At 43.2% G+C, this 25053-nt stretch overlaps 1 protein-coding gene across 1 annotated transcript; it reads right to left on the minus strand.

Annotated features, from left to right (window-relative positions):
- Nucleotides 1-431: 431 nt before the first annotated feature.
- LOC124613946 (facilitated trehalose transporter Tret1-like) lies at nucleotides 432-25053 on the minus strand. The gene is made up of 5 exons (XM_047142708.1): nucleotides 25017-25053; nucleotides 14647-14963; nucleotides 8778-9179; nucleotides 4890-5216; nucleotides 432-1284 (listed from the first exon to the last, which is right to left on the minus strand). The coding sequence occupies exons 2-5, from the start codon at nucleotides 14911-14913 to the stop codon at nucleotides 964-966; spliced, it is 1317 nt and encodes a 438-aa protein (XP_046998664.1). The 5' UTR covers nucleotides 14914-14963; nucleotides 25017-25053; the 3' UTR covers nucleotides 432-963.

Here is a 25053-nt window from a genome sequence, read left to right on the forward strand (position 1 = left end):
CTAGAAATTTATTCAGTTTCATGCAACTTGAAAACCAGGACAGCTAAGAAAGACCCCAATGACAAATTAGGGTTAGCTGTATGGGACTTGTCGTTGTTGTTGTCAACATGATAAAAAATGGTTCTAAGCAGTATAGGACTTAACATCTGAGGTCATCAGTCCCCTAGAACTTAGAACTACTCAAACCTAACTAACCTAAGGACATCACATACAGCCATGCCCGAGGCAGGATTCGAACCTCCGACCGTAGCAGCAGCGAGGTTCCGAGCTGAAGCGCCTAGAACCGCTCGGCGACAGCGGCCGGCTCAACATGATGGTTTGATTCTTATTGTTCTGCTCACAGGCAGTCCATGGTGTTAAGGCAGTAGTGGCATAATGAAATATTTTGTTTTCTAATTATTTTTTTATTTTTAAACATTTCAGTTGGTACATATAGATACACACCATTTATCATCAGACAAAATAATCGAGCGAAAGTACTGCAGCAAGAGTGTCCAACAACACAGTGGGATATAAAACTGTTACGCGTCAGCCTATGTATATACTGATATGTCTTGCTTTAGTACACTCAGTTCGAGAATAAAAACAAAATGCTTATTCGTTTGAGATTCTTGATAGCTACTCCATTATGGAAGCAGCACACACATACATACAGTTTTTATTAATGAAACACACGGTCAGAACTGCCGTTCGTGGAGACCAAATAAATAAATTATGTCTCTGAAACCAGTGAGCGCAACGTTGTGATAGTCTATGTCCACAAGGTACTACACATTAGATTCATAACATTGTTGATGATCTCTACTTCGAGTTTCAGAAAACACATCGCTCTCATGCTGACCGTCTAAAATTCGGTCTTCTGGAAGAGTCTACCGCTTGTCAGCCAATTGTCTTCTCGCTACCGGTAGACACGTACCACGGAACATTTGTTTTCTCTTCAGTTCCGATGTTAATGTTGCTGACTTATGCCTTTTCTGCAGACTCTTTGGTGCCAGCCGCTTTAGTATCCATCTCCTCCTTTATGTCTTCCAGAGAACGGCCCTTAGTTTCTGGGATGAAGAACCAGGTGAAGATGAGTCCCAGCAGGCAGAAGACCGAGAAAAACCAAAACGGCACGAACGACCCGAGCGAGTCGCCGACCACCTGGAACAGCTTGGTGATGCTGAAGGTCAGCACGGAGTTGAGGACGCTGAATGTGGAGTTGCACAGTCCGCGCACCGACGAGGGCACCAGCTCGTTGATCAGCACCCACAGCAGTGCATTCGCTCCGACGTTAAAGGATATCTGTAAGAAAGATAGAAGGAACGTCAGTTCGAGTGGTACCACTTTACTTAACTGCTGCTGCCCAAAAAAAGTAGCAAACGATGATAGATGCCCCATGGTGACCTATACTTACTGATACCGATATTCCACTAAGTAACACAGATCATTATACCACGTTTCTGTGCTGCTCAGTTTACTATCATATAGATCATCTCTAAGTATCTATCAAAAAGTTTCTGTTTGTAGGCTGTACAGTCCTGAATGGGAACACCAGTCAGGAAAAATCGTCATGAGCATGGAGGAAAAAGATCACCATGAGCATTGAGGAAATCGTCCGACTAATGGACCAGGTCGAAGGTACCTGTTTTGAAAAACAACGTGTCATACTGCGTGAAGCAGTCTGTAATTCTCTGCTGCAAACTCTCGTCCAACTGGAACGTTGACACTTCAGGGTCTTTTTTAAGGGACCGAAGGCATGACAATCGCACGGACAGGGATCAGGACTAAAGAGTGGGGACTCGAATGTCTCCCACTTGAGTGTCCCATTTGAGGCTGGCTCCACAAATCGACTGGCGTCTTGTGTCGAATCACGAACTGAACGGAAGTTGACGCACCATTCTACAATGCTGCTTTTCGACGGACATGGTACTCCATACACATTCTTCATTCTCCAATCTATGTCCACCGGTGTTTGTCTTCGAAAGCCGAGAAAAGAGTAACAGCATACTGGTCCTGTTTGGACACACTTGGTAATAACGTCGCCCCAGTTCATGTTTCCGCATTAACCACTTACACGACGGATAGACATGAATATTACGAGAGATAATTGGAATGTAAAGTGGGATCAGGCGCGAAATCAAAACCACTGTGAAAATCCGGTGAAGCTTTGCACAGACGTGTTGGGAAGCTTGTCTAGTATGCCTGTCGATAACGTCACGTCGCTCTTTTCAGTTTTGAGCGCACAGTGAGCATGTAATGATGCCTAGAAAATAGAGTCTCCCACCAACTATGAAGGCCTGCTGAGAAATTTCGTCTGATGTCATGCATACCGCATAACGTAACTGTCAGGCGTTTCCTTCTTTCTGACAGTTCTCTGCCGAGGTCTGCAGTGGTAATAAAGATGCTCCTGCAGCGTTTTCAATGGGAAGTGGGTTTGATCAGGCACAATACAACCCGTAATTGGCTCCCCCTGAGTTTCATCTCTGCTCACATGAACCGCTGGCTATGAAGACAAAGTTTTGTTACAGACTACGAGCTGTAGACTAGCTTTGAGATTGGGGGAAAACACAGGAGGATGCCTTCCACAATGAGGGTGTAGTGAAGTTGGTTCAATGCTACGGCAATTGTCTAAATCGGAGTGGCGATTGCATAGAGAAATAGGTGGGAGGTGTAGCTAACTGTTGCAAATGAAAGATTTCTTTTTTTATTTTTACATATGTTTCCATTTCGTGACCTATCGAACTTACTTTCCGAACAGCCCTCGTGATCCCAAGCCTACATGTCGATGCTTATATACTACATTGCGTTTACGCTGCAGCAACGCCTTCAAAGAGAAAATTTTTGATCGCCCCTGATACCACTAACTCAATGAATCTTTCTTGAGAACAAATTGAGTTTACCGATAAGTGTGGAAGACGAAATTGTGCATTATTGTAAAATGCGACAAAATAACTATGTTCACGATATTGTACAACTGCAGTGTGTAATTTAATTCGTATCTGGAATGTCCAGAGGCGTACACTAAAGAATAATTGGGAAACATGTTACTTTCTCCCATATACGTTTTGCGATGTGAGTACGACCAGAAAATCAAAAGGAGCAGAACTCACACGGATGTTTATCGATGACTGTTCTTCCCACACGACGTTCGCGAATGGAACAGGGAAGGGAGGAACAGATTATGGTATCAAAAGTATCCTCCATTATAACTGTAAAAGTGCTTGTGTAGATATACACTGTCCAAAAAAATAATAGCAACACCAAGAAGTTGTGGGATATATCCGAAAGTTCGTAGGCGTATTTACACTTCTCAAAGTTGGTGTTTGCTCGAATTTTGCGACAGTCGCTTAACAGTGGCGCTAGTAGCGACACTATGAGGATGAAAAGCAGGTCTGCTTTAAATACACACAGTAAAGGCCTTGAGTGCTAGTTACCTTTGAGACTGGCCGTGATGAGCTGATGTCAGTCAAGGCGACAAAGATGTCATTATCAACACCTCAGTGAGTTTGAACGAAGTCGTGTAGTAGGGCTACGAGAAGCTAGATTTTTCTTCTGCTATACTACAGAAAGATTTGACACGACTGTAGTCACTACGGTGATCACGAGAATGTATGGTCTCAAGAAGACCGGGCTCCGGACGGCCACGTGACACTACCAAGAGGGAAGACCACCGTGTTTGGCGTAAGGCTCTGCCGCATCGTAGTGCATCTGCAGCAGCAATAAGAGTGGCAGTTTGCACTACAGCGACACAACAAACAACTACAAACAGATTACTTCAAGGACAGCTCCGGACTAGAAACCCTGTAGCGTGCATTCCATTGATCTCTAACCACCGCTATATGCGACTTCAGTGGCGTCAAGAGAGAGCTCATTGGAGGGTAGAGGGGACATCTGTTGTCTTTTCTGATGAAATCTGGTTCCCAGTTCTGCCTCGGAGCCAGTGATAGCCGTGTATTGGTCACAAGACTAGTTGAGGGCCTGCAACTGACCTGTCAACGTGCTAGATACATTGAATCTACACCTGGAGTGATGGTCCGGGCCTGCGATTTCGAATGACAACAGGAGTACTCTTGTCCTTATCCTATGCACCTTGACTAATTTGTACGTCAGTCTGGTGATTCTTCGTGATGTCCTGCCGTTCGCGAACAGCGCTCCAGGAGGTGTTTTCCAACAGGATAACGCTGGCCCATATGCCGCTTTTTAGCCCAACATGCTCTACAGAGGGACCACATGTTGCCTTGGCCTGCTTGTTCACCAGACGTAGGGGACATCCTCGGACGATAACTCCAGTGTCATTCCTAAATGGTATTAACCATCCCTGTGTTGACCGACCAACTGCTACAAATATGGAACTCCATCCCGCAAACTGACCTCCGTCACCTGTACAGCACAATGCATGCACGTTTGCATTCAAAATTCCGGATGTTTACACTCGTTATTAACGTACCAGTGTCCGCCCCCGGGAGCTGAGTGGTCTGCGCGACAGAACGTCAATCCTAAGGTCCCGGGGGTAGATTCCTGGCTGGGTCTAAGATTTTCTCCGCTCAGGTACTGGGTGTTGTGTTGTCCTAATCATCATCATTTCATCCTCATCGACGCTCAAGTAGCCGAAGTGGCGTCAAATCGAAAGACTAGCACCCGGCGAACTGTCTATCCGACGGAATGCCCTAGTCACACGACATTTACAGTTTTTAATGTACCAGTATTTCACATTTGCAATGACTAATCTCGCGCTTACATTAACCTTTGATCTTGCAATGGTAATCACTTAAATATGGTATCTAGACTAACGTGTTCCAGAAATTTCATTATTCTAAATTATTTATTTTTTGGTGTGCAATGTTTTCCGTCAGTCAGGTGTAACTACGTGTGGTGAAGTGTAGAACATACTGTAGGGACTTGCTTACATAGTACAAGAGCAGCGTCGCGAGTGGCAGCCAGAAGAGGCTGTTGACCACCTCCTGGGAGCCGTACTCAGCCAGGTAAAAGTAGACGCCGATCACAGCCATGGCGATGGTGCAGCCCGCGAACGAGAAGAGCAGCATGGGCCGGCGGCCGGCGCGGTCCACCAGCAGCGTCGCCACGATCGAGAAGAACAGCTGCACGCTCAGCAGCACGATGGCCGACACACTCGCGTCCAGCGTGCTGCCGCTAGTCAGGAAGATCTGCGTCGAGTACGCGCTAATGGCCGCACTGCCGTTCAGGGCCAGCAGCACCATGAACGTCAACGTCACCTGCCAACGCAAACGTTCACTCTAGCTTCAGTCTTCCAATGGCTCTAATTTTTTGACCAATAGAATCCTTTACACTGCACTACACTGACTGTTCAAAAGTCATTAGGAAGCACTGGATGTCATGCAGATAGCGAGTCACTATTGTGTGAGCCCTTAAACTGCTATAAAACGTCAGGCACGGAATCTACGAGATGTTGGAATCGTTATGTCGAAATTTGTCCACGTATCTTCCAGTATCACTCAAAATTGTTCCGGTGTAGTTGGTGTTAGATTCATTTAACATACGTATCAACAGCATCCCATAAAAGATTGACTGGGTTAAGGTGACAACCAAGGGGCATTAAGCCACGGCTCCGCATTCACTGGAGTGTTCGTCAATCCATGTGCTTTGAACCAAAAATTAGTGACATCCTGCATTGTCCTATTGCCGGCCGTGGTGGCCGTGCGGTTCTAGGCGCTACAGTCCGGAACCGCGGGACCACTACGGTCGCAGGTTCGAATCCTGCCTCGCGTATGGATGTGTGTGATGTCCTTAGGCTAGTTAGGTTTAAGTAGTTCTAAGTTCTAGGGGACTGATGACCTCAGAAGTTAAGTCCCATAGTGCTCAGAGCCATTTGAACCATTTGAACCATTGTCCTATTCAAACATAGCATCTCCATCAAAAATGGTTCAAATGGCTCTAAGCACTATGGGACTTAACATCTGAGGTCATTAGTCCCTTAGACCTAGAACTATTTATACCTAACTAACCTAAGGACATCTCACATATCCATGCCCGAGGCAGGATTCAAACCTGCGACCGTTCAAGCAGCGCAGTTCCGGACTGAAGCGTCTAGAACCGCTCGGTAATAGCGGCCGGGCATCGTAAAGCCACAAAGGAATGCAAATTATCTGCTACCAAAAATTAGTGAGATCCTGCATTGTCCTATTCAAAACATAGCATCTCCGTCAGGGTATCATAAAGTCACAAAGGAATGCAAATGATCTGCTAGACTGTTCACATGACGTGTGTCTGACATTGGTTCTTGCAGCTTGGCAGTCGGTCCTAATTGCATCCGTATGGACGCAACCCAGCTGAAAACTCTCACTGGCAGCCTGGGTACAATCTTGATGACATGCATGATCCATAAGCTCACGGAACGTACGTTGCACTCTCATGCGCTGATTGTCTCAACACAGCTGAGACCAAGATTCATTGGACCATACTACACTCCGACACATATCCATAATCCAGTGTTGATGTTGTGTATAGAGGTGCCAGAATTCCGGCTGCAGAAGTATGTTATGTGCACCTATTTCTGTACAGCGGTGGTAAAAACTGGTTCCTGTACCTGTACGGATTGTCGATGAAGTGATTGAGCGGATGTGCCAGCTGCTATCCGACTGTATGAAAACTATTCGTCGAAAAAACTTAATTCTTTCGCATCTGACTCATGTGCAATGAAGGGCTGAATTTATTCTCGTTATTTGTCATAGCTAGTGTGCTGTATCGAAATTTAAGTACATCGTAGTAACAAATTTCTGTGCCTGTGTAGGGATAAATCAGGTATGGTGCTGTTTGCACCATACGTTGGTGTGAGTGGGATTTATCGAAACTGTATGTAAGGCTGAGAGCAGAGCAGTGCACTCTGTATTTTCCAAATATTGGTTTAAACGTAGAGGAGGGTCCACTTTGGCTGTATGCAACGTGACTCGTGTGATCTTGACGCACATCATATTTCATAAACAGCTAAAAGTTTCGAAACAATTTTTTTTTGAAAATGATAGCAAACAAAGCTGGGAGTATTTTTCTGTATCAGTAATACTCAAAACGTTTTTTTATGTCGAGATAAGGAATTAACTATTGCTTTTTTAGATTGAACGACAAACTTTCTTAGACATCATTTAATATCTCGTCTAAGAAGAACAGTGTGACCTCGTAGACGTTAATATCTACGATATTGTATGTGGGCCTGAAACCTGACGAAAATTTCACACTTGAAGCGCAGACCGCAAACCCCGTCCACTTCAAGAAAAAATAGAAACTGATTCATCGCATTTGTTTCATCCCATTGTGCTTCGCACGATGCCCCACGCGTGTGCGCTCACGTTGGACAATTCAGCCGCTGGCGACCAATATTCTCTCGCGGTCGCCGCTCTGCCCGGCGTTCGCGACAGTTCACTTATGTCGGATGATGATTAATGTCACGTTTGTGACTACCGGAACTGTACGCTACAAATGCAAAATGGAAAGACTCTGATAGTCAGAAGGAGAACACGGTATAATCCGATTTCCCGTAAGTTTTGCGCAGTGGAAGAGGAGTCAAAACAAGCGAACACTTGTGTTGGTTTGTCCGTAGACCGTTTCTGATTGTCAAGATAGTTTAGATGTCTTGTAGCGCCCCGTCTTTGAAACCCGATTCTTGTTTTTATTTATTTAACTTATTAATTTTTTTCATTTATCTACCCATGTATGTAAAAAGTGACTACAAGAATGTTTCTTATGAAATAAGGCGATACAAGGGCGTTACATCAATTGTAAATTTATGATTAGGTTCCACAGTAAGTGTCACACTTTTGCAGTTTAATGTATGTGTGTATGATATTTTCAAAGGTTAGAGTCTATTTAAATTATCATATTCTGATATTTCATTCTTATATCAAGTATTGTATCAGTTCTTTTATTTTATTCTTATGTTTACTCTTCAGGAAGATTTTTTGCATGTCCTTGGATGATACCGATCATAGAAACATACAGAACATAGAAAATCGAAACAGCATGAGCATAGCCCGAAGATAGGTTTGGCACAGTGACATTTCTTCGTATAAATCACACTTGGGAAAAAAGGCGCTGTTATATTACCGAAGATTTCATACGTTGGCAATAATTTCGCAGAAAACCAATCATAACAGATCACTGGCGCTCGTCATTGATTATGTATCACGATACACTACAGGAATTTCACCGAAAACAGTAGTAGACGAATAAGGACAACGTTATTTCAATGTACTCTGGAAAGCATTCCTGTATTAATATTCTACGGACATGGATGGATAAACAAATAACAAAAAAAGTAACAATCAGGTTCTAATGTGGGACCGAAAATTGTGAAGCAGAGGCACTAGTCACTGCGCCACCATTTCTGCTGAACTATTTATCCGGTAGTAGGTACATAGCGAAACTAGAAAAGTTTGGCTGTCATTTTCTCAGAAACGGCGAGTTTGTACCTACAAGCAGGACGTGTTCACTTATTTTCACCCCTCTTCCATTGAGCGAAGTTTGTGGGAAATCGGGTTATGGCACTTGCCGTGTTCTCCTCGTCAGCCTCAGTGCCTCACGTATAAAACCTATAGATTTTGATACGGAGATGAAGCACTATTATTTGTAGCAAAAAATGTTAAAATTTACAACAGAAAGTCTGAAAGTAACGTTCATGAGCGTGCAGTACTTATTTTGAAATTGAACATATCCGACAGAAAGCTCGTTACGTTTCGTTTCCACAGAATGAGATGGCTGTAACGCTTTGAAACCCGAAACAGATGGCCCCCTCCGTACAGAGAGATGGGGAGCGCCAGACTCACCGCCACAGCACGGCGAGCCCCGGGGTCTCTCCGCAGGGCTCGGAAGGAGTCGGCGACGCTGATCTCGTTCTTGCTGCGGTCGTCGACGGCCTTCTGGATGGCGTCCAGCTCGGCGCTCACGTCCTTCTCCGAGTTCTTCCCGCGCAGCCTCATCACCGCCGTCTTGGCCGCCTCTGTCCGGTGCTTGGCAACCAGGAAGTAAGGGCTCTCCGGCATCCACCAGAATATCGCCACGAATACGACGGGCCACGGCATGATGAACTCGGTCACCGCGAAGTAAGGCAGGTAGGAACCTACGATCATCATCAGGAACGAGCCTGTCCCGCCCATCAGTGTGAAGAGCGTGATCAGCATTCCTCTGACGCGGTCCTCCGCTATCTCCACTAAGTACGACGGAATCACCTGTAGGTAAAATAGGTTTTCAGTTTAATTTTCATTCATGAGCCTTAATAGTAATTCTGGCTGACAAGCCCATCGTTGCTTGGATATTCATTTTGCCAATCTTCTATTAGGAAAAAAAAAACCAAAAACAAAAAGTCACATCTCTATGTACTCGTATTATACTTTTGAAATCATGAAACAGTCATACAAAAAATATGTATAATGTATAAGCACACTAGCCTACAACGTGATTTTGTAATTGTCGGTATGGCAACGTTTCTTCTCAGCTGTATGCACGGCTATCGTTACCGCCCACAGCCGTTTGAGATTCGCAGTTGAAGACTGTCAAAAGTGCTGCCACGTGTCAGGGATTTACTTTAGCTGAGTCGACTGAGGGAATCTCTTAGTGGTAATTAATAAGTGTATTTAAACTTCATGCGTGATGCGGTGTTTTTTTCGTGAATTCCAGTGTATAGTACACTATTTTTCTCGAACTGTGTAGCGCGCAATACTATATTTGTGCAGGTACACTCAACGGTGTATGTGGATGCTGTCTGAAAAATGTGTTGCGAAAAGGTTTAGTAGAAAAGAAATAATGAACTTAAATGTGATGGATGATGCGACAGTTTTTCACGCATCTCAGTGTCCATGTCGTCTCATCTCCTGAACTGTAAGCGGTACAGTGATATATTTTTGTAGGTGCATTTAGGGGAATTAATTGATTACTTCCCACAGAATTTATTGCGAATACAGTTTGTAGCAGAGAAGTAAGACGTTTAAATGTCATGCGTGATACGGCGGATTTTCACGCGTCTCATTGTTTATGACGTCCTATCTCCTGATCTCTGATAGGTAGGTCGTCCTTACCTCCACATCAACCGTTGCCTACCGTAACGGATATGTGTTCCACGTTTTGTTGAAATCCGTCAAGTGGTTAAGGTGGAGATATAGAAAACACACACACACACACACACACACACACACACACACACACACACACACAAACACACTCACTCACTCACCCAGACACACACACACACACACACACACAAACACACTTACTCACCCCCCCCCCCCCCCCCCCCCACACACACACACATTCATTTTTATAGTTTGTGTGGATTTCGTTTGGTTCACAAAATTTTGCTTTCTACGTTACTTAAGTACGTGTTGGAATAACTAAGCCGTAGCTGAAGAATGGAAGCCAGCTTAAGTTATTTCTATATGTAAAAAAAAAAGCAAAGGGAAAGGCACTCCTAGAGGAATATGTTGACTAGATGCAGGGTATAAATTTACTGTAAAATTCCCAATCAGATACTGCAAATATTTGCTGACACGTAATTGCAGAATAAGAATCGGACTTCAAAAAGGGACGTGCGTGTAATGATATGTTTATTATAAGACAGATCATCGGTAAATGTAGTGATTTGGACTCTGAAACGTATATAGCATTTATTGATTACGAGCAAGCCTTTCATAAGGTAAAAAGACCCATTTTGTGGAAAATATTAGACACAAACGGTTTTCCTAAACATCTCATGGACATTAAAAATCTATAGGTAAACATAAAACAGATAAAAGTTCAAGATCTAAAATGTCGGACGATATTTTAATAAACCAAGGTGTTCGACAAGGCTTGTAGTCTATGACCCACTACATTTAATTTACTTAGTTATGTAATAGAAATTTAAAATACATTTAGGAATTAAAATAGAATCTAGCATGTTATTAAATTTTTATTTGCTGATGACCACGTAATTATACAGAAAATAGAACATAATTTACAAAAAGCAGTATATTTATTGAGCCAATAAGCAACATATTACAACTTAACTATATATGCAAGTAAGACAGAGGAAATGGCTCCCAAAGCAAAGAATCCAGAATGACTGAAATTAATAATAAATGAGAAAATTTTAAAACAAGTAGATCTATACCACTTGTTACGTAGGTTGTCATATTAGTTTTAACTATGACAAAGACATAATTAATAAATTTAAAACTATCTGCGTAACTTTTGGAAGAGCGTTGAGAAACAAACAAGAAAGGAAACAAAAATGAGACTCTATGAAGTTATGGGTGTAGCTACTCCTGTCCGTGGTTCCGAATCATGGACAACAACAACAAAAACAGCAAAATCACATATGCAGGCAGTAGCGAAGAAGTTCATGGATAAACTAAGGAATGGCACATAAATCAACTTTAAAAATATTTCAGTTAATGACAACGTAGATGAGAATACAGTGAAATGAAATGATCATATTGATAGAACGATAGTAAATAGAATGTCAAAAAATAGCGATTTAGCGGCCGACTGGAAAGAGAGAACTAAGTAGACATCGTAAGAGATGGACAGATGATAGGGACCGAAACAGGTGACCGTAACACCTAATTCTTGGAAATAGATGGTGATGATACACTACTGGCCATTAAAATTGCTACACCAAGAAGAAATGCCGATGATAAACGAGTATTCATTGGTCAAATATATTATACTAGGATTGACATGTGATTACATTTTCACGCAATTTGGGTGCATAGATCCTGAGAAATCAGTACCCAGAAAAACCACCTCTGGCCGTAATAACGGCCTTGATAGGCCTGGGCATTGAGTCAAACAGAGCTTGGATGGCGTGTACAGGTACAGCTGCCCATGCAGCTTCAACACGATACCACAGTTCATCAAGAGTAGTGACTGGCGTATTGTGATGAGCCAGTTGCCCGGCCACCATTGGCTAGACGTTTTCAATTGGTGAGAGATCTGTAGAATGTGCTGGCCAGGGCAACAGTCGAACATTTTCTGTATCCAGAAAGGCCCGTACAGGACCGGCAACATGCGGTCGTGCATCATCCTGCTGAAATGTAAGGTTTCGCAGGGATCGATTGAAGGGTAGAGCCACGGGACGGGTCGCAACACATCTGAAATGTAACGTCCACTGTTCGAAATGCCGTCAATGCGAACAAGAGGTGACCAAGACGTGTAACCAATGACACCCCATACCATCACGCCGGGTGATACGCCAGTATGGCGATGAAAAATACACGCTCCCAATGTGCGTTCACCGCGGTGTCACCAAACACGGATGCGACCATCATGATGCTGTAAACAGAAACTGGATTCATCCGAAAAAATGAACTTTTGCGATTCGTGTACCCAGGTTCATCGTTGAGTATACCTTCGCAGGCGCTCCTGTCTGTGATGCAGCGTGAAGGGTAACCGCAGCCATGGTCTCCGGGCTGATACTCCATGCTGCTGCAACCGTCGTCGAAATGTTCGTGCAGATGGTTGTTGTCTTGCAAACGTCCCCGTCTGTTGACTCAGGGACCGAGACGTGGCTGCACGATCCCTTACAGTCATGCGGATAAGAAGCCTGTCATCTCGACTGATAGTGATACGAGGCCGTTGGGATCCAGCACGGCGTTCCGTATTACCCTCCTGAACCTACCGATTCCATATTCTGCTAACAGTCATTGGATCTCGACCAACGCGAGCAACAATGTCACGATACGATAAACCGCAATCGTGATAGGCTACAATCTGACCTTTGTCAAAGTCGGAAACGTGATGGTACGCATTTCTCCTCCTTATACGATGCATCACAACAACGTTTCACCAGGCAACGCCGGTCGACTGCTGTTTGTGTATGAGAAATCAGTTGGAAACTTTTCTCATGTCAGCACGTTGAAGGTGTTGCCACTGGCGCGAACCTTGTGTGAATGCTCTAAAATGTTAATCATTTACATATCACAGCATCTTCTTCGTGTCGGTTAAATTTCGCGTCTGTAGCAATTTTGCGTGGTGTAGCAATTTTAATGGTCAGTAGCGTAATATAATTCCAGTCAGTGTGAAAGATCATCAGGCCTCGAGACGGAAATACACTCCTGGTGGAAACAGTTTACTATCAGTATCTATGTGTACTGGGTGTCTCAGGAGGAATGATTAGTATTCAGGCATATGAGAGGAAGGATCACTGGAAGCTTAAAAGTATTGTAAACTTTGGCTCTTAAGAGCTGTGAGCACCTCCTCATCTTCGATACCGTGGAACAAAAATCTCGAGATTTTTGCTTGTCATACTGTGGGAAGAGGTAATAGAGCCCAGAACAAGAAAATTTTTTTTAGATAACATAGGCTCAAAAATGCATACCTTAAGAACTGTGAGCATTTGTTCGGTAGAAGATATGTATTTTATGGTAGCGAAGATGAACACGTTCTCATAGCTCTTGAGGCCTGCTTAGTGGACATTTTTGTCTTGTTTCTTTCCATGCTACCTTCTCACAAAACACAGAAAGCAAAGAGCTTGCAGTAGAAACGAGAACGAAAAATCACACCTAAGTCACGACTAGTCGGAACTCATGTACTGACTCACCAGACAGTAGGGCATTGCGGAGGCTGAATGAAAAAAATCGCATGAAATTAGCGGAAGGAATACGTTTTGAGTTGTAAACAGCTACGGACGGTCCTTTAGGGCATATGCGTGTATGCTGTTAAAAAGAATGGTGTACAGCAGTCGGGCAGCCTTTCGTAAGCCAAAATATTTCTGTAGTAAATGCAAAGCGAAGCTTTAGTCTAAAGAGAGTCGCCACTGGACAGAAGATGTCTGGAAACGAGTCATTTGGAGCGATCAATAATGATATGTCATGTGGCAGTGCGATGGAAGGCTTTAGGTTCTGACGAATACGTGGGGGTCGTCACCCACCATCACGTGCCAATAGCGTGCCGCGCGGGATTAGCCGAGCGGCCTGAGGCGCTGCAGTCATGGACTGTGCGGCTGGTCTCGGCGGAGGCTTGAGTCCTCCCTCGGGCATGGGCGTGTGTGTTTGTTCTTAGGATAATTTAGGTTAAGTAGTGTGTAAGCTTAGGGACTGATGACCTTAGCAGTTAAGTCCCATAAGATTTCACACATATTTGAACTTTCTTTTGTGCAAATAGCGAGTACGGACGAGGTGGTGTTACGCGGTGATTTTCGTGATAGTCTGTGTTCTCCTTATTACACTTAACAAAACGCTGAATGTGGAAGGATACGAACTCATTTTCTGCTATTTTGCTCTGAATCCAGTAAAGGAACAGTTCGGGGTGCACCCTGTCATAAGCCATCATGTCGGAGGCAACATTTTGTGGACAATGACATTACCTCAATGGACTTGGGGCCCAGAGTCCCGACATGAAACCAACAGAACACCTTTGGGTTGAGTTAGAATGTCAGCTTCGCTCCAGTTTTCAGGATCCATCAATGCCTTTTCCACTTTCGACTTTTGAGGAAGAATGGGCTGCCATTCTTCCACAGACAGTCAGACAACTCATGGGAAGTGTCCCAAGCAGACCACAAGCTGCCATAAAGGTAGACACAGTCGATACTAATGGCCAGAATAGATGTCTGGATAATTTTCATCAAATACTGTACGTAAGGTACATTATGTTTAAAATGGGGGTAATTTCTACCCCCCTTGTGAAATAATGTTTCGGATGGAGACTAGGTGGTGCACGCACCGGCATGATGAAGCCAATGGCGAGGTTGGCGATGATGACGGCGGTGAGCAGCTCCCAGAAGGAGGAGGCGAAGCGCAGCCAGAGTGCGGAGCCCAGGAAGGGCAGCGCGCAGCTCAGCACGATGGGTCGCCGGCCGACCACGTCGACCAGCCAGGCGGACACCAGCGAGGGCGGGACGGTGGTGATCATGCCCACCGACGCCATCCACGAGCCCTCGTCCGCCGAGATGACGATGTGCGACGTGTTCTGCTGCAGCCGCGGGATCATAGGCGAGCTGAAGCCGATGAACAGCCCGCTCGTCAGGAACGCCAGCGTAGCTGCACACGTGTAACACCCACCCTGTCATCTCGCGTCACAAATATTTTCTAGATGGTAAGTCTTACTCAACAGGGTGGGAAAAGCAAAACTGGCCGGGAAAATATTTCATTCGCCTTAAAACAGTGGACATCAGTATAATGGCAGGGTTCCATGAAAGTAACAGTATAGTGCCTGAAGCACAAATGTTCTAACATTCTGCGTGGTGTCTGTTTGTTCTAAGTCATGTCTCCCTACCACTTTCGCGCAACGACGCTCTGAGCGTGTTTTTTAGGGAATTGACTAGTTTGAACCTGGGACCTGTTGCTGGTAAGGAGACGCCAGACCACACATGACATGTAGAGTTCAGAAGAGTTCAGTGAGACTAGCGATGATATAATCAAATACTTAATGATTTCAGCGTCAGCTCCACTGCATTCCCTGTAAAAGAATCTTAATACTAACTAAATTTAGTGGAAGGGGTTCATGGTTTTCCTATTTTTAGTTAGCTGGTAAAATAACGTCGAAAAAGCAGTTAAGTTTACCATTGTAAATTTTATTCTACTCACAAAGCATTGTTTATAAATTGCGCTATTGATAAAAGGAAATATTTTAATACAGGATGATAAAAACCAACTGCGTTCAACAAAAATGTGAACGAATATTCCCTGAATGGGTTTCCAAGTTCTACAATGGATTGAAGGATGACCTATGCCATATCACATCTATAATCTAGATTTAAGTTAAGTTTCATAAAAGAGAAAACTACCAAAATGGTGTACAGTGACCCTCAATTATCTATAATTACTTATATAACTTGTCGTAAATTACAGTGGCTGATGTGACTTCTCAATAATTATTTAACAGAGAAATCATCGCGTTTCAGATTTTTACTTCACGTAGCAAATGTGAATACCATGAGCTTTAATTGACGATCGAAACTAGTATTACGCAAAAAGGGGATGTAACAGGTGAGACTTCTGCAGTTCTGAGTGAAGCCTTAGGCTCTCAAAAATGCGGCATCACGTGCATTCATTACCTTGTCGGTGTTTAGGCAGCGTCAGGGGGCGGCGGGCGGCGTAACTCCACGCACCTCGCCGTCTCGGAAGCAACTCTCTCCTAACTTCTCCTTACTACAATTTACCGAAGTTGGTTTAAAAAAAAGCTATCTGGCTGTGTTTTCAACTGACCAATCAGGGTCTCAATGTTAACCTTAAGCTCTGCCTACAAAATTCTGTCTATCCAATGAGAAACGTTATACTTTTCGTGGTGGGGCAATGTTTTTAACGTTTGCAACGTAACAGAGACGCGAAAAAGTCTCACGCTAAAACTTGCAGCTGGTGTGGCCCTTTTAGTGTTATCGTAAGATCTATACTGTTCTTCTGGTGGGGTCTATCTTTTAACATGGGCTGGGGGGTGGTTTTGGCGGTCAGCTGGCGACGTGCGTGTCCGTCCCTCATCGTAGGACCTCCTAGCCTACACGATTCTGCTCTCGGCATCTGTTCTCGTTTCTCCCCTCGGAACTGCGTCTGTTTCACGGTGGGAAGGTATGACATGCCTTTAGGCGTTCTTGTGTTAGTCTGTGGTATTCCATTTGCTCACTCGTTGATCGTATTACTTTGGTTAATTTAATGTCAGGATTTATTTGGAGCTATGTGACATACTGCCGGATTTGCTATCATTGAGGGTTTTCGTGGAAGGTGTTAGATTTGCCTGACACCTTACAATGTATCTAAATTACTATCGAGGTTTTTTTGTGGTTTTTAGGGCGCACAACTACAGTGGTCATTAGCGCCCAAACTAAGTTATGAATGCACTGCGAGGCACAAGGTTAAAACAGCAACTAAAAAGGACAACACTATTAAAGGGCACATTAACAGGCAAGGGAGTAAAAGAAAACAGCATAATCAAATGTCCTTAGACAGGTTTGTCAAGTGGATAAAACGAAGAACGCGAGCAGCTGCTCCTGAATCATCCGCTAAAATGTCATCCAGAGGACATGGCAGGCCAAGGTCAATGCGCAGTGTATTAAAATTCGGACCGGACGTTAAAATGTGACGTATCGTCAGCAATTACCCACATGGGCAGAACGGCGCCGGCGCAGCCGTCGGCAGATGGCGATGACTGAACCGGCAGTGTCCAATCCATAACCGGGCCAAAACGACCTCCTCCCGCCGAGAAGGGCGTGAAGAGACCGTCCAAGCCGTGGGGAGTGGTTTCAAGGCCCGAAGCTTGTTTTCAGTAAGTGTAGACCAATCGGCATGCCACAGCGATAAAATGCGCTGACAAATGACCCTGCTAAAATCAGATGAAGGCACACAACAAGAAGCTGTCCGAGGCTGGAGGACCGCAGCCTTGGCCGCTGCATCTGCAGCTTCGTTCCCAGGGATACCGACATGGCCTGGAACACACATAAAGGTAACCGGAGAACCGTCGTCCGTCAGCTGCTGAAGAGAGCGTTGGATCCGGTGCACGAACGGGTGAACCGGATACGGATCACTGAGGCTCTGGATGGTGCTCAGGGAATCAGAGCAGATGACATAAGCAGAATGTCGGCGGCGGCGGATGTAAAGAACAGCCTGACAGAGGGCAAACAGCTCAGTTGTGAAGACCGAACAATGGCGATGGAGCCGGTATTTGAAACTGTGCGCCCCGACAATAAAAGAACGCCCGACACCGTCATTGGTCTTAGAGGCATCTGTATAAATGAAGATCGTATTAATGAACTTCGAACGAAGTTAGACAAACCGCGAGCGGTATACCGAAGCTGGGGTAACCTCCTTTGGGAGCGAGCTGAGGTTAAACAATCATGACGGAATTACAAAGTTTCTTTCATAATGCGAGTAACAAAATAAGGTGTTAGAATTTCCCGTATGAAATTTGGTATAAAGGCACTCACTGTTCTATTAGCCTATTGCACTGTTAGTACTTTGTCCAACCTCCGTTCTACCAAATTATCTCAACAGTCCTCTTCGGCACTTATTTTGGTAGTGTTTGTAGTTCTTGCAGTGAAAATGTCACCCATTCTTTTCTCGTATCTTTATTTTCCGCTTATACATGCAATCAAATTGCCTTCCATTGCAATGAACACGCCTTGCAAGTATTTCACAATAGTTTTCCCAGATTTCAAATTCGGGATACGTGTAAGTCTCAGCAAGACAGGCGTGTCTCTATCATCAAACCACTTTTCGGTTCTAGGAGAACCATACACAGATGCATTACCTTGTTGAAACATTAGACTTTCGTCCCCTAGGTCCTCAAACATTCTTACTAATTCTGTCTTCAGCATCTCAGTGGACATATTAGAGTTCATTCTAGTGTTCATCAAAGAAATTCGTGATATATCTTTAGTGCGGAATGCTGCCCAGATCATAACGCTTACACCACATAAACTTCTGCTGATTCTTACCCGCTACTGTATTCTCAGATCATGCCAATAATATTGAAATCCATACTGCCATCTTAATTAAACATTTTCTCACCACTGACGATCATTTTAACCCATTCTGAAGTCCATGACGTACGTTTTTCAGGAAATTATAATGTGACCTGCTTATGTTTGAGTGTAAATGCGAGTTTCTGCAGTCGTTTCTTGAGTGCAGGAAGTTTGTCATGTGACAAAATTTGTCATACACGTCTGGTTGTACTGGCAACTGAAAATCAGCTAGAACTGAGTAGAATAACCGTTTGTGGCCCTTCTTTTGCCAAAAGGAACCCTTTCCACGACTCAGATAATTTTATGCTTTGCCCGTATTTTCCGTTCTGCCCACATGGTGCCCCTATGTAACGAAATTATTAGCCACTGTACTTGAACAGTTCATCTTTCTGGCAATTTGACGATTAGGGAGTCCCATTTCCCTGTAAGTACCAACTTTTGATTTTCCATCACGTGACAACTGTTTTCCATATGGCATTGTCACAACGTGGTTTATGTAAACAAGATTCAGTGTCACTAATGTTGTCTGTTTCTTATCTGCCTTAAAGGGATATACACACATACTAACACGGCATAGATCTGACTGCTTTTATACCAAGCTCCACACTCTGCCAACAAAATCGTTGATGACTTGTAGTATACTGTACTACTGACACAAAATGCGATACTATTTGACTGCATTTGTCGGCATATTGGATTTTATGCTATTGCTCATACATTGTCACGACTATCTCAACAGACAATGTTAATACTCCTGCATTAAACCGCGCTTCGTACTTATTTCCACTCTTGAATAGGAAAGCTAACTTACCAGGGCAGATGGTGTAAGTTGAATTGCCTTTCTTGAGGTGTCGAAATATTTTCTGGGCCATTTTATTTTTCCCATTCTGTACATGAGGACTGTCAGTTACTGAACCTAAACTGTCGCAGTTGTTTACAGTAAAACAATGCTGCCTCCGTAGCCACTGTCGCTAGTGAAACTGCACTCAACTCGGAGATACCTGGTTCGAATAATGAGCTGTGGAAGAAAGTTTCGCCTCCTGTATCTGGCCGACAAGAGGAATCGAGATGGTGTCGTACAGTTGCAGACCACCAGTGCGTGCTTTAATGTCTTGGATTAAATTATGGCTTACTTCATACTGTCTCATGGAATGACGGCATGTGATTTTGACGATTGTCATCTGTCCGTCGGGTGAAGATGTTCAGCCCGGCGTTCTCCTTGGTTCTGTTCGAGAGGAAGAGGGTATGTGCCAGTACCAGGTTTCTCACAGTCCCTTCTCTCATCATCAAGCAACAGAAACATGACACTACATTATACAAAAAACTGTAACAGCCACCAACGCTTAAAAATACACTTTAGACACAACTCCCATACACTACGTGCAGGACGAAAACTCTTTCCGGTTAGGTGTCCGAAACTACCCCTCGTCTTCCCCTAGCCAACAATGACATAATACGGTCTTTTCTTTCACAACTAAACTTGTTTCCATCGAACAATTTATATTAACTATAAGCGAATTGTTGTAAAATATGGCGCTCTAGCAGGCAACGTTGACTTCTGATTGAGCCAAAGTTACTACAATGGGGAATTGTGCTGATTATGCACCTTTGTTTCTCCATTTCTTTTGCTATGAAATATATTTTCTTCTCACACAGTTAGCTATAGTCAAAGCGTCAATGTGTTGTGAAATTCCGTTCTCTTTCCAGCCATATACTGCGAAGTTTGTATTGTGGCAAACAGAAAAATGGTTCAAATGGCTCTGAGCACTATGGGACTCAACTGCTGAGGTCATTAGTCCCCTAGAACTTAGAACTAGTTAAACCTAACTAACCTAAGGACATCACACACATCCATGCCCGAGGCAGGATTCGAACCTGCGACCGTAGCGGTCTCGCGGTTCCAGACTGCAGCGCCAGAACCGCACGGCCACTTCGGCCGGCGGCAAACAGAATCCCTTGCTGCCTTCCATTATGATAATACTTCACCATCCACTCACAACTATCCTGGATACGTGCAGACAAGTGCACGTATCTAGGCATATTCACAAAAAAATTTTCCCAGATTACAAAGTCTTTTTATGGGAAGAATGCCAAAATTTCGCTTTCTTATCAAGGTGTATGCCATAATATAACTTTTGCACTCTTTCTTGAGATTTTCACTGTCACTATAATAATAATAATAATAATAATAACAATAATTATTATTTATGTCGTTATTTATGGCAGTATTAGTAGAACTTCTACTATTATCACTAGTTCCTATTCAATATTATTGTAACAAATAAACTTCAATATAATTAAATTCGGTTGAGATCTTCCTTTCTCTCATCATTTTACGATTATTACAATTTAAGTTATTGTAATCACTAGATTATTAATGAAACTTCAATGCAAGAAAGATTCCATGCCTTAAAATATTCATCAGAGACAGTGTCAAGTCCGTGATGTAACCGGGTTGAGTAAATATAAAAAATAAAATGGAATATATTATAAATGTTTTCCTCCTCATTTTTTTCATTTCATGCCCGGTCAAAATGAGCTTGTGTCCGCGTCGTAGACCTTTTTGTTCCTTACAGTCAGTTAACAGCGAGCAGGGAGGAGTACGCGTGAGTGTAATTGCAGCTATGCACTTTGCTTTGTGACAAAGAAGAGCTTTATGGAAACCTTGATTGGAGCTATAGAATTCGATCGTTTTTGTTTTACTGTTGGTATACTGTTGTATCTAAAATGAGGATGGTTAGTGATTTCAAAGAGGAAAATTATATATTGCATTCATGCTCATGGACCGTAAGAATAACTTCTGTACGCCTGAGATCTAATAATACCTATTTTAAGAATCATCTTCATTGCAGTAAGGAATATTGGTCGCTGTTGATAGCACAGAGAAGACTACGAGCCGCTGTCCTGTGGGAGAAGCCACCCCACTTCCCAAGCGAGGTGATTTAGAAAAGTCACGGGAAGCCTAAATCAGTATTCACGGACGAGGATTTGAGCCCTGTTCTCCCAAAAATTTGTCCAAGATCGTAATTACCGCAACAACATACTAGGTTTGACAATGCGAGAGCGGATCACTTACTTTCCAATATGTACAGTAAAAACGAAGAATTTAGCATGTGCGAAAGTTTACTTATGATAAATGATTGATCTGTAAATAGCAAACCACTGAGAAACATAAAGTCAGCAAGTTCCGCTAATGTTATGAACGAATTCGTTTACTGATGCCAAACCCAATATTGATACAACTGACTGGCCGCGCGGGGTAGCCGTGCTGTCTTGGGGCGTGATGTCGCGGTTCGTGCGGCTCCCCCCGTTGGAGGTTCGAGTCCTCCCTCCTTCGGGCATGGGTGTGTGTGTTGTCCTTAGCGTAAGTTAGTTTAATTTAGTTTAATTAGTGTGTAAGCCTAGGGACAGATGACCTGAGCAGTTTGGTCCCATAGTCCTCACCACAATTTTTTTTTTTTTTTTTTTTTTTTTTGCAACTGACTCGGCCAATTAAAACATTCAGTAAATGGACTGGCTGCCCTGAACGCAAACTGCTGAAAAGAAATAATCCGAGGGTATCTGACAGGATTCCTGTTCCTTTAGGACGAAGCATTGCCAATACTGTTTCGTATATTTCCCAGATATGTCTTATGCCGTAACACCTAAAGCCCGAAAGAGGGAAATAATTGTGCAGTGTCTGAAGAGAATGCGAATGGATCAGGACATGACTGGGGTTTATACAGTGCTCAGTACTGCTCAAATTCTGTTCTCCCTGGACCGATGGCCTCCACTAAAAGTAAATGAACCCTGAAGAGAAAGCCACAAAGAACTCTTTACGAACGCTTAAGTCAAATACAGATGATAAAGAGGAACTTGACAGAGTGGAGAAATGGAAGAATGAGCACTGTACAGCGTTAAGCCAAAATGAAAATAGTATTTCAGGGTCAATTAAGTGGACCTCATCTTAAAAAGCGTGGAAGGCAGCTTATCACTACCGTTGATTAAAATATTTGTTGAAGGAGCAATGGACACTAGAAATGAAATATAAGAACAGGTCTGGAAGTGCAAAGATGAATGATACCGATACTAAGGTTGGCGGATGATATTGTCATTTTGGTTGAAAGTAAAGTAGACACGGAAGAACTGTTTATTATAACAGTGCTGTAAGTATGCTAGTCTCAAATCTTTTAGAGTATTAGAACACGTCATTTTAAAACTCGAAAACGTCATGAATGTTTCGAATGTCTTTAGAGCGGTGCTTTTTAAGAAGCAAAACTGCTGGATTCTGAAGATTGCAAGCCTATATACAGCATCCTATTTCGGGTCTCACGTGAGAAACCACTTCGCTATTCCGGAACATCATTGGATAGTCCAAAGGATATATGTCGAGCGTAGTGGGAGGTATTGCAGAAAGACTGTACTAATATAACAGGTGGCTGGCAGCCAACAGCGAATCAGCAGCATGGACCCAGAGGCAGCTTTTTCAATGAGTAAAATTTCTTTGGCAGACGGCTGTTCTATTGAGAGCTCTTGTTTATGTAGTTGAAAGAGCATCTTGATGACATACTGGGCTCACCCCTTTCTCTAGTTGATGGATTCATGGAAGCTTTCGAGCAAACAGCACTAAGTTTCCATGCCATTGTTCTCACACTGAGAGAGGTAGCACAGTGGTTAGCACATTGAACTCGTATACGGAGGGACAACGGTTCAAATCCGCGGACCGCCATCCTGATTTACTTTTTCCCGTGGTTTCCCTTAATAGCTTAAGGCAAATGTCCTTCGAAAGGGTACGGTCGCTTTCCTTCTCCATCCTTCCCTAATCCGAGCTTGTGATCCCTCTCTAATGACCTCGTTGTCGAGGGGACGTTAAACATTAACCTGCTCCTCCTCCCACGTGGTTGACTGACGTACTTAGGGAACACGTTGGTCACATGACTGCATGGCAGCTCTGATGAAAATTTCGACACCGTTTTTGAGGCTGTCTAATATCCAAAAGAATTTTTTTAAAAACAATATTGCCAAGCACAGATAAGTGATGAAGGGAAAAAAGAGACTTCGTTGTCGCCAAGCAACTAAGATCAGTAGCAACCGAGAAAGCTACCTATTTGAGGGAAACTCAGTAAATGTAAAAGAGTTCTTGTCACAGATTTTATTTTATTGCCAATAAAACTTCCTTACAGGATCATAAAACACGAGTGCCGCAGATAATACAACGCACTAAGAACTAACATAGGGGTACTACACGAGATGCACACGGGATGAACAAGAACAGCACCGACAAACTCTGAGAGCTGCTACTATAGACTAACACAAGAAAGTAACGGCTATTAAACATAGCTTCTAAAATGCCTGCCTAAAAAGGTATGAACTGTTACTGAGTAAAAAGAGACGTGTTTCACAGTGCCCATAGCTCTAAATGTATGGAGTCGGAGCACATTTTTACTGTACATTTTTTCTTTTCTTTTGTCCATATCACATCTCAAATTATAAAAAGTAAAGATTTTGTAGAAGAGATGTGCCTCAGAGTAGTAAAGATGAATAAATGGCCATAGCTCATAAGGTAGTATTTTAGAGCCCATGTTTGTTAGACTTTTCTTTTCTTGTTTCGGCCCATACTACCATCTCTGACAGTTTGTCAGTTGAGTTACGGTTCACCCTGTATACATTTATGCTTAATAAAAATCACGCGTCCGGCCATCCTGATTTAGGTTTCCCGGGATTCCCCTAAATCGGTTCAGGCAAATGCCCGGATGGTTCCTTTGAAAGGGCACGGCCGACTTCCTTCCTTAATCCGATGAGACCGATGACCTCGCTGTTTGGTCTCTTCCACCAAATCAACCAACCAAGTCGTTATTATAATGATAACCCACTGATAATGACGAAGGAATTTATATAGCTAACGAGGACAGAAAAGTGTTTTTCATTCAAAGAAACTACAAATCCTTCTTCACATGGAAAGCAATAACCCCTATCAAATGTCTCACATGCGAAAAAATGATCTATTTTCGATGTAGACCCACGTCAGATTAATACAAATATACGCCTAGGAGTTATACTGAAGAGACAGAGCCAAGATGTTATCTGTTATAGCCATGGTCGAATGGCTTTCTTATATTTACTGGGGGAAGATCTTAAAATATTTCATTTTACTTACGAGTATCTGTTTCGGTGCGCAGACAGCATATGCCTAAAATCTACTATCCAACACTAATGAGATAGGAATATATATTTTTATGAATGCAGATTTTAAAGCTGAGCGAGTCGACATTAAACTATAAGTATTGGAATTCGGCTCCCATTTCTGCATACAATTTCTGATCTGTCAAGAATCCCTAATACAGGAGCAATTTACTTGAGAGAGATATTCCAGTTTAACTGCAATAATCATTCTGAAGTAATACTGCTAATGTTTACAGCTAACTTCGCTTAAAATCGTTACTGACATCAATTTTCACTTGAACAATGCAAGGCACAAATTATGTGACAGTAATAATGTTATCGACGACCGTAATACATACAAGACCAGCAGCAGCAACAATAACAACAGTAAAAGATTAGATCACTTGAACAGAAATTGATAGGCGTTTAGGGGAACATTCGTGGTCTTTTAAGATCATCTTCATACGCAGCGCGCGGTAGTATGCTTGGCGTTCTCTACCTGCAAACGCAGCCGGCCACTGTAGAGGAATGCGTGA

The sequence above is a fragment of the Schistocerca americana genome, chromosome 4 (assembly GCF_021461395.2).
Source record: "Schistocerca americana isolate TAMUIC-IGC-003095 chromosome 4, iqSchAmer2.1, whole genome shotgun sequence".
In the NCBI taxonomy this organism is placed as follows: Eukaryota; Metazoa; Arthropoda; class Insecta; order Orthoptera; family Acrididae; genus Schistocerca; species Schistocerca americana.

What these genes read in the sequence shown, in the direction of transcription:
- LOC124613946 (XM_047142708.1), bottom strand. Translation starts at nt 14,913, where the DNA reads ATGATCCCGCGGCTGCAGCAGAACACGTCGCACATCGTCATCTCGGCG. An exon ending in CCATTGGCTTCATCATGCCG is followed by an intron (nt 9,180 to 14,646) that starts GTGCGTGCACCA and finishes TTTTACCTACAG; the next exon opens with GTGATTCCGTCGTACTTAGT. An exon ending in CGACGCTGCTCTTGTACTAT is followed by an intron (nt 1,285 to 4,889) that starts GTAAGCAAGTCC and finishes TCTTTCTTACAG; the next exon opens with ATATCCTTTAACGTCGGAGC.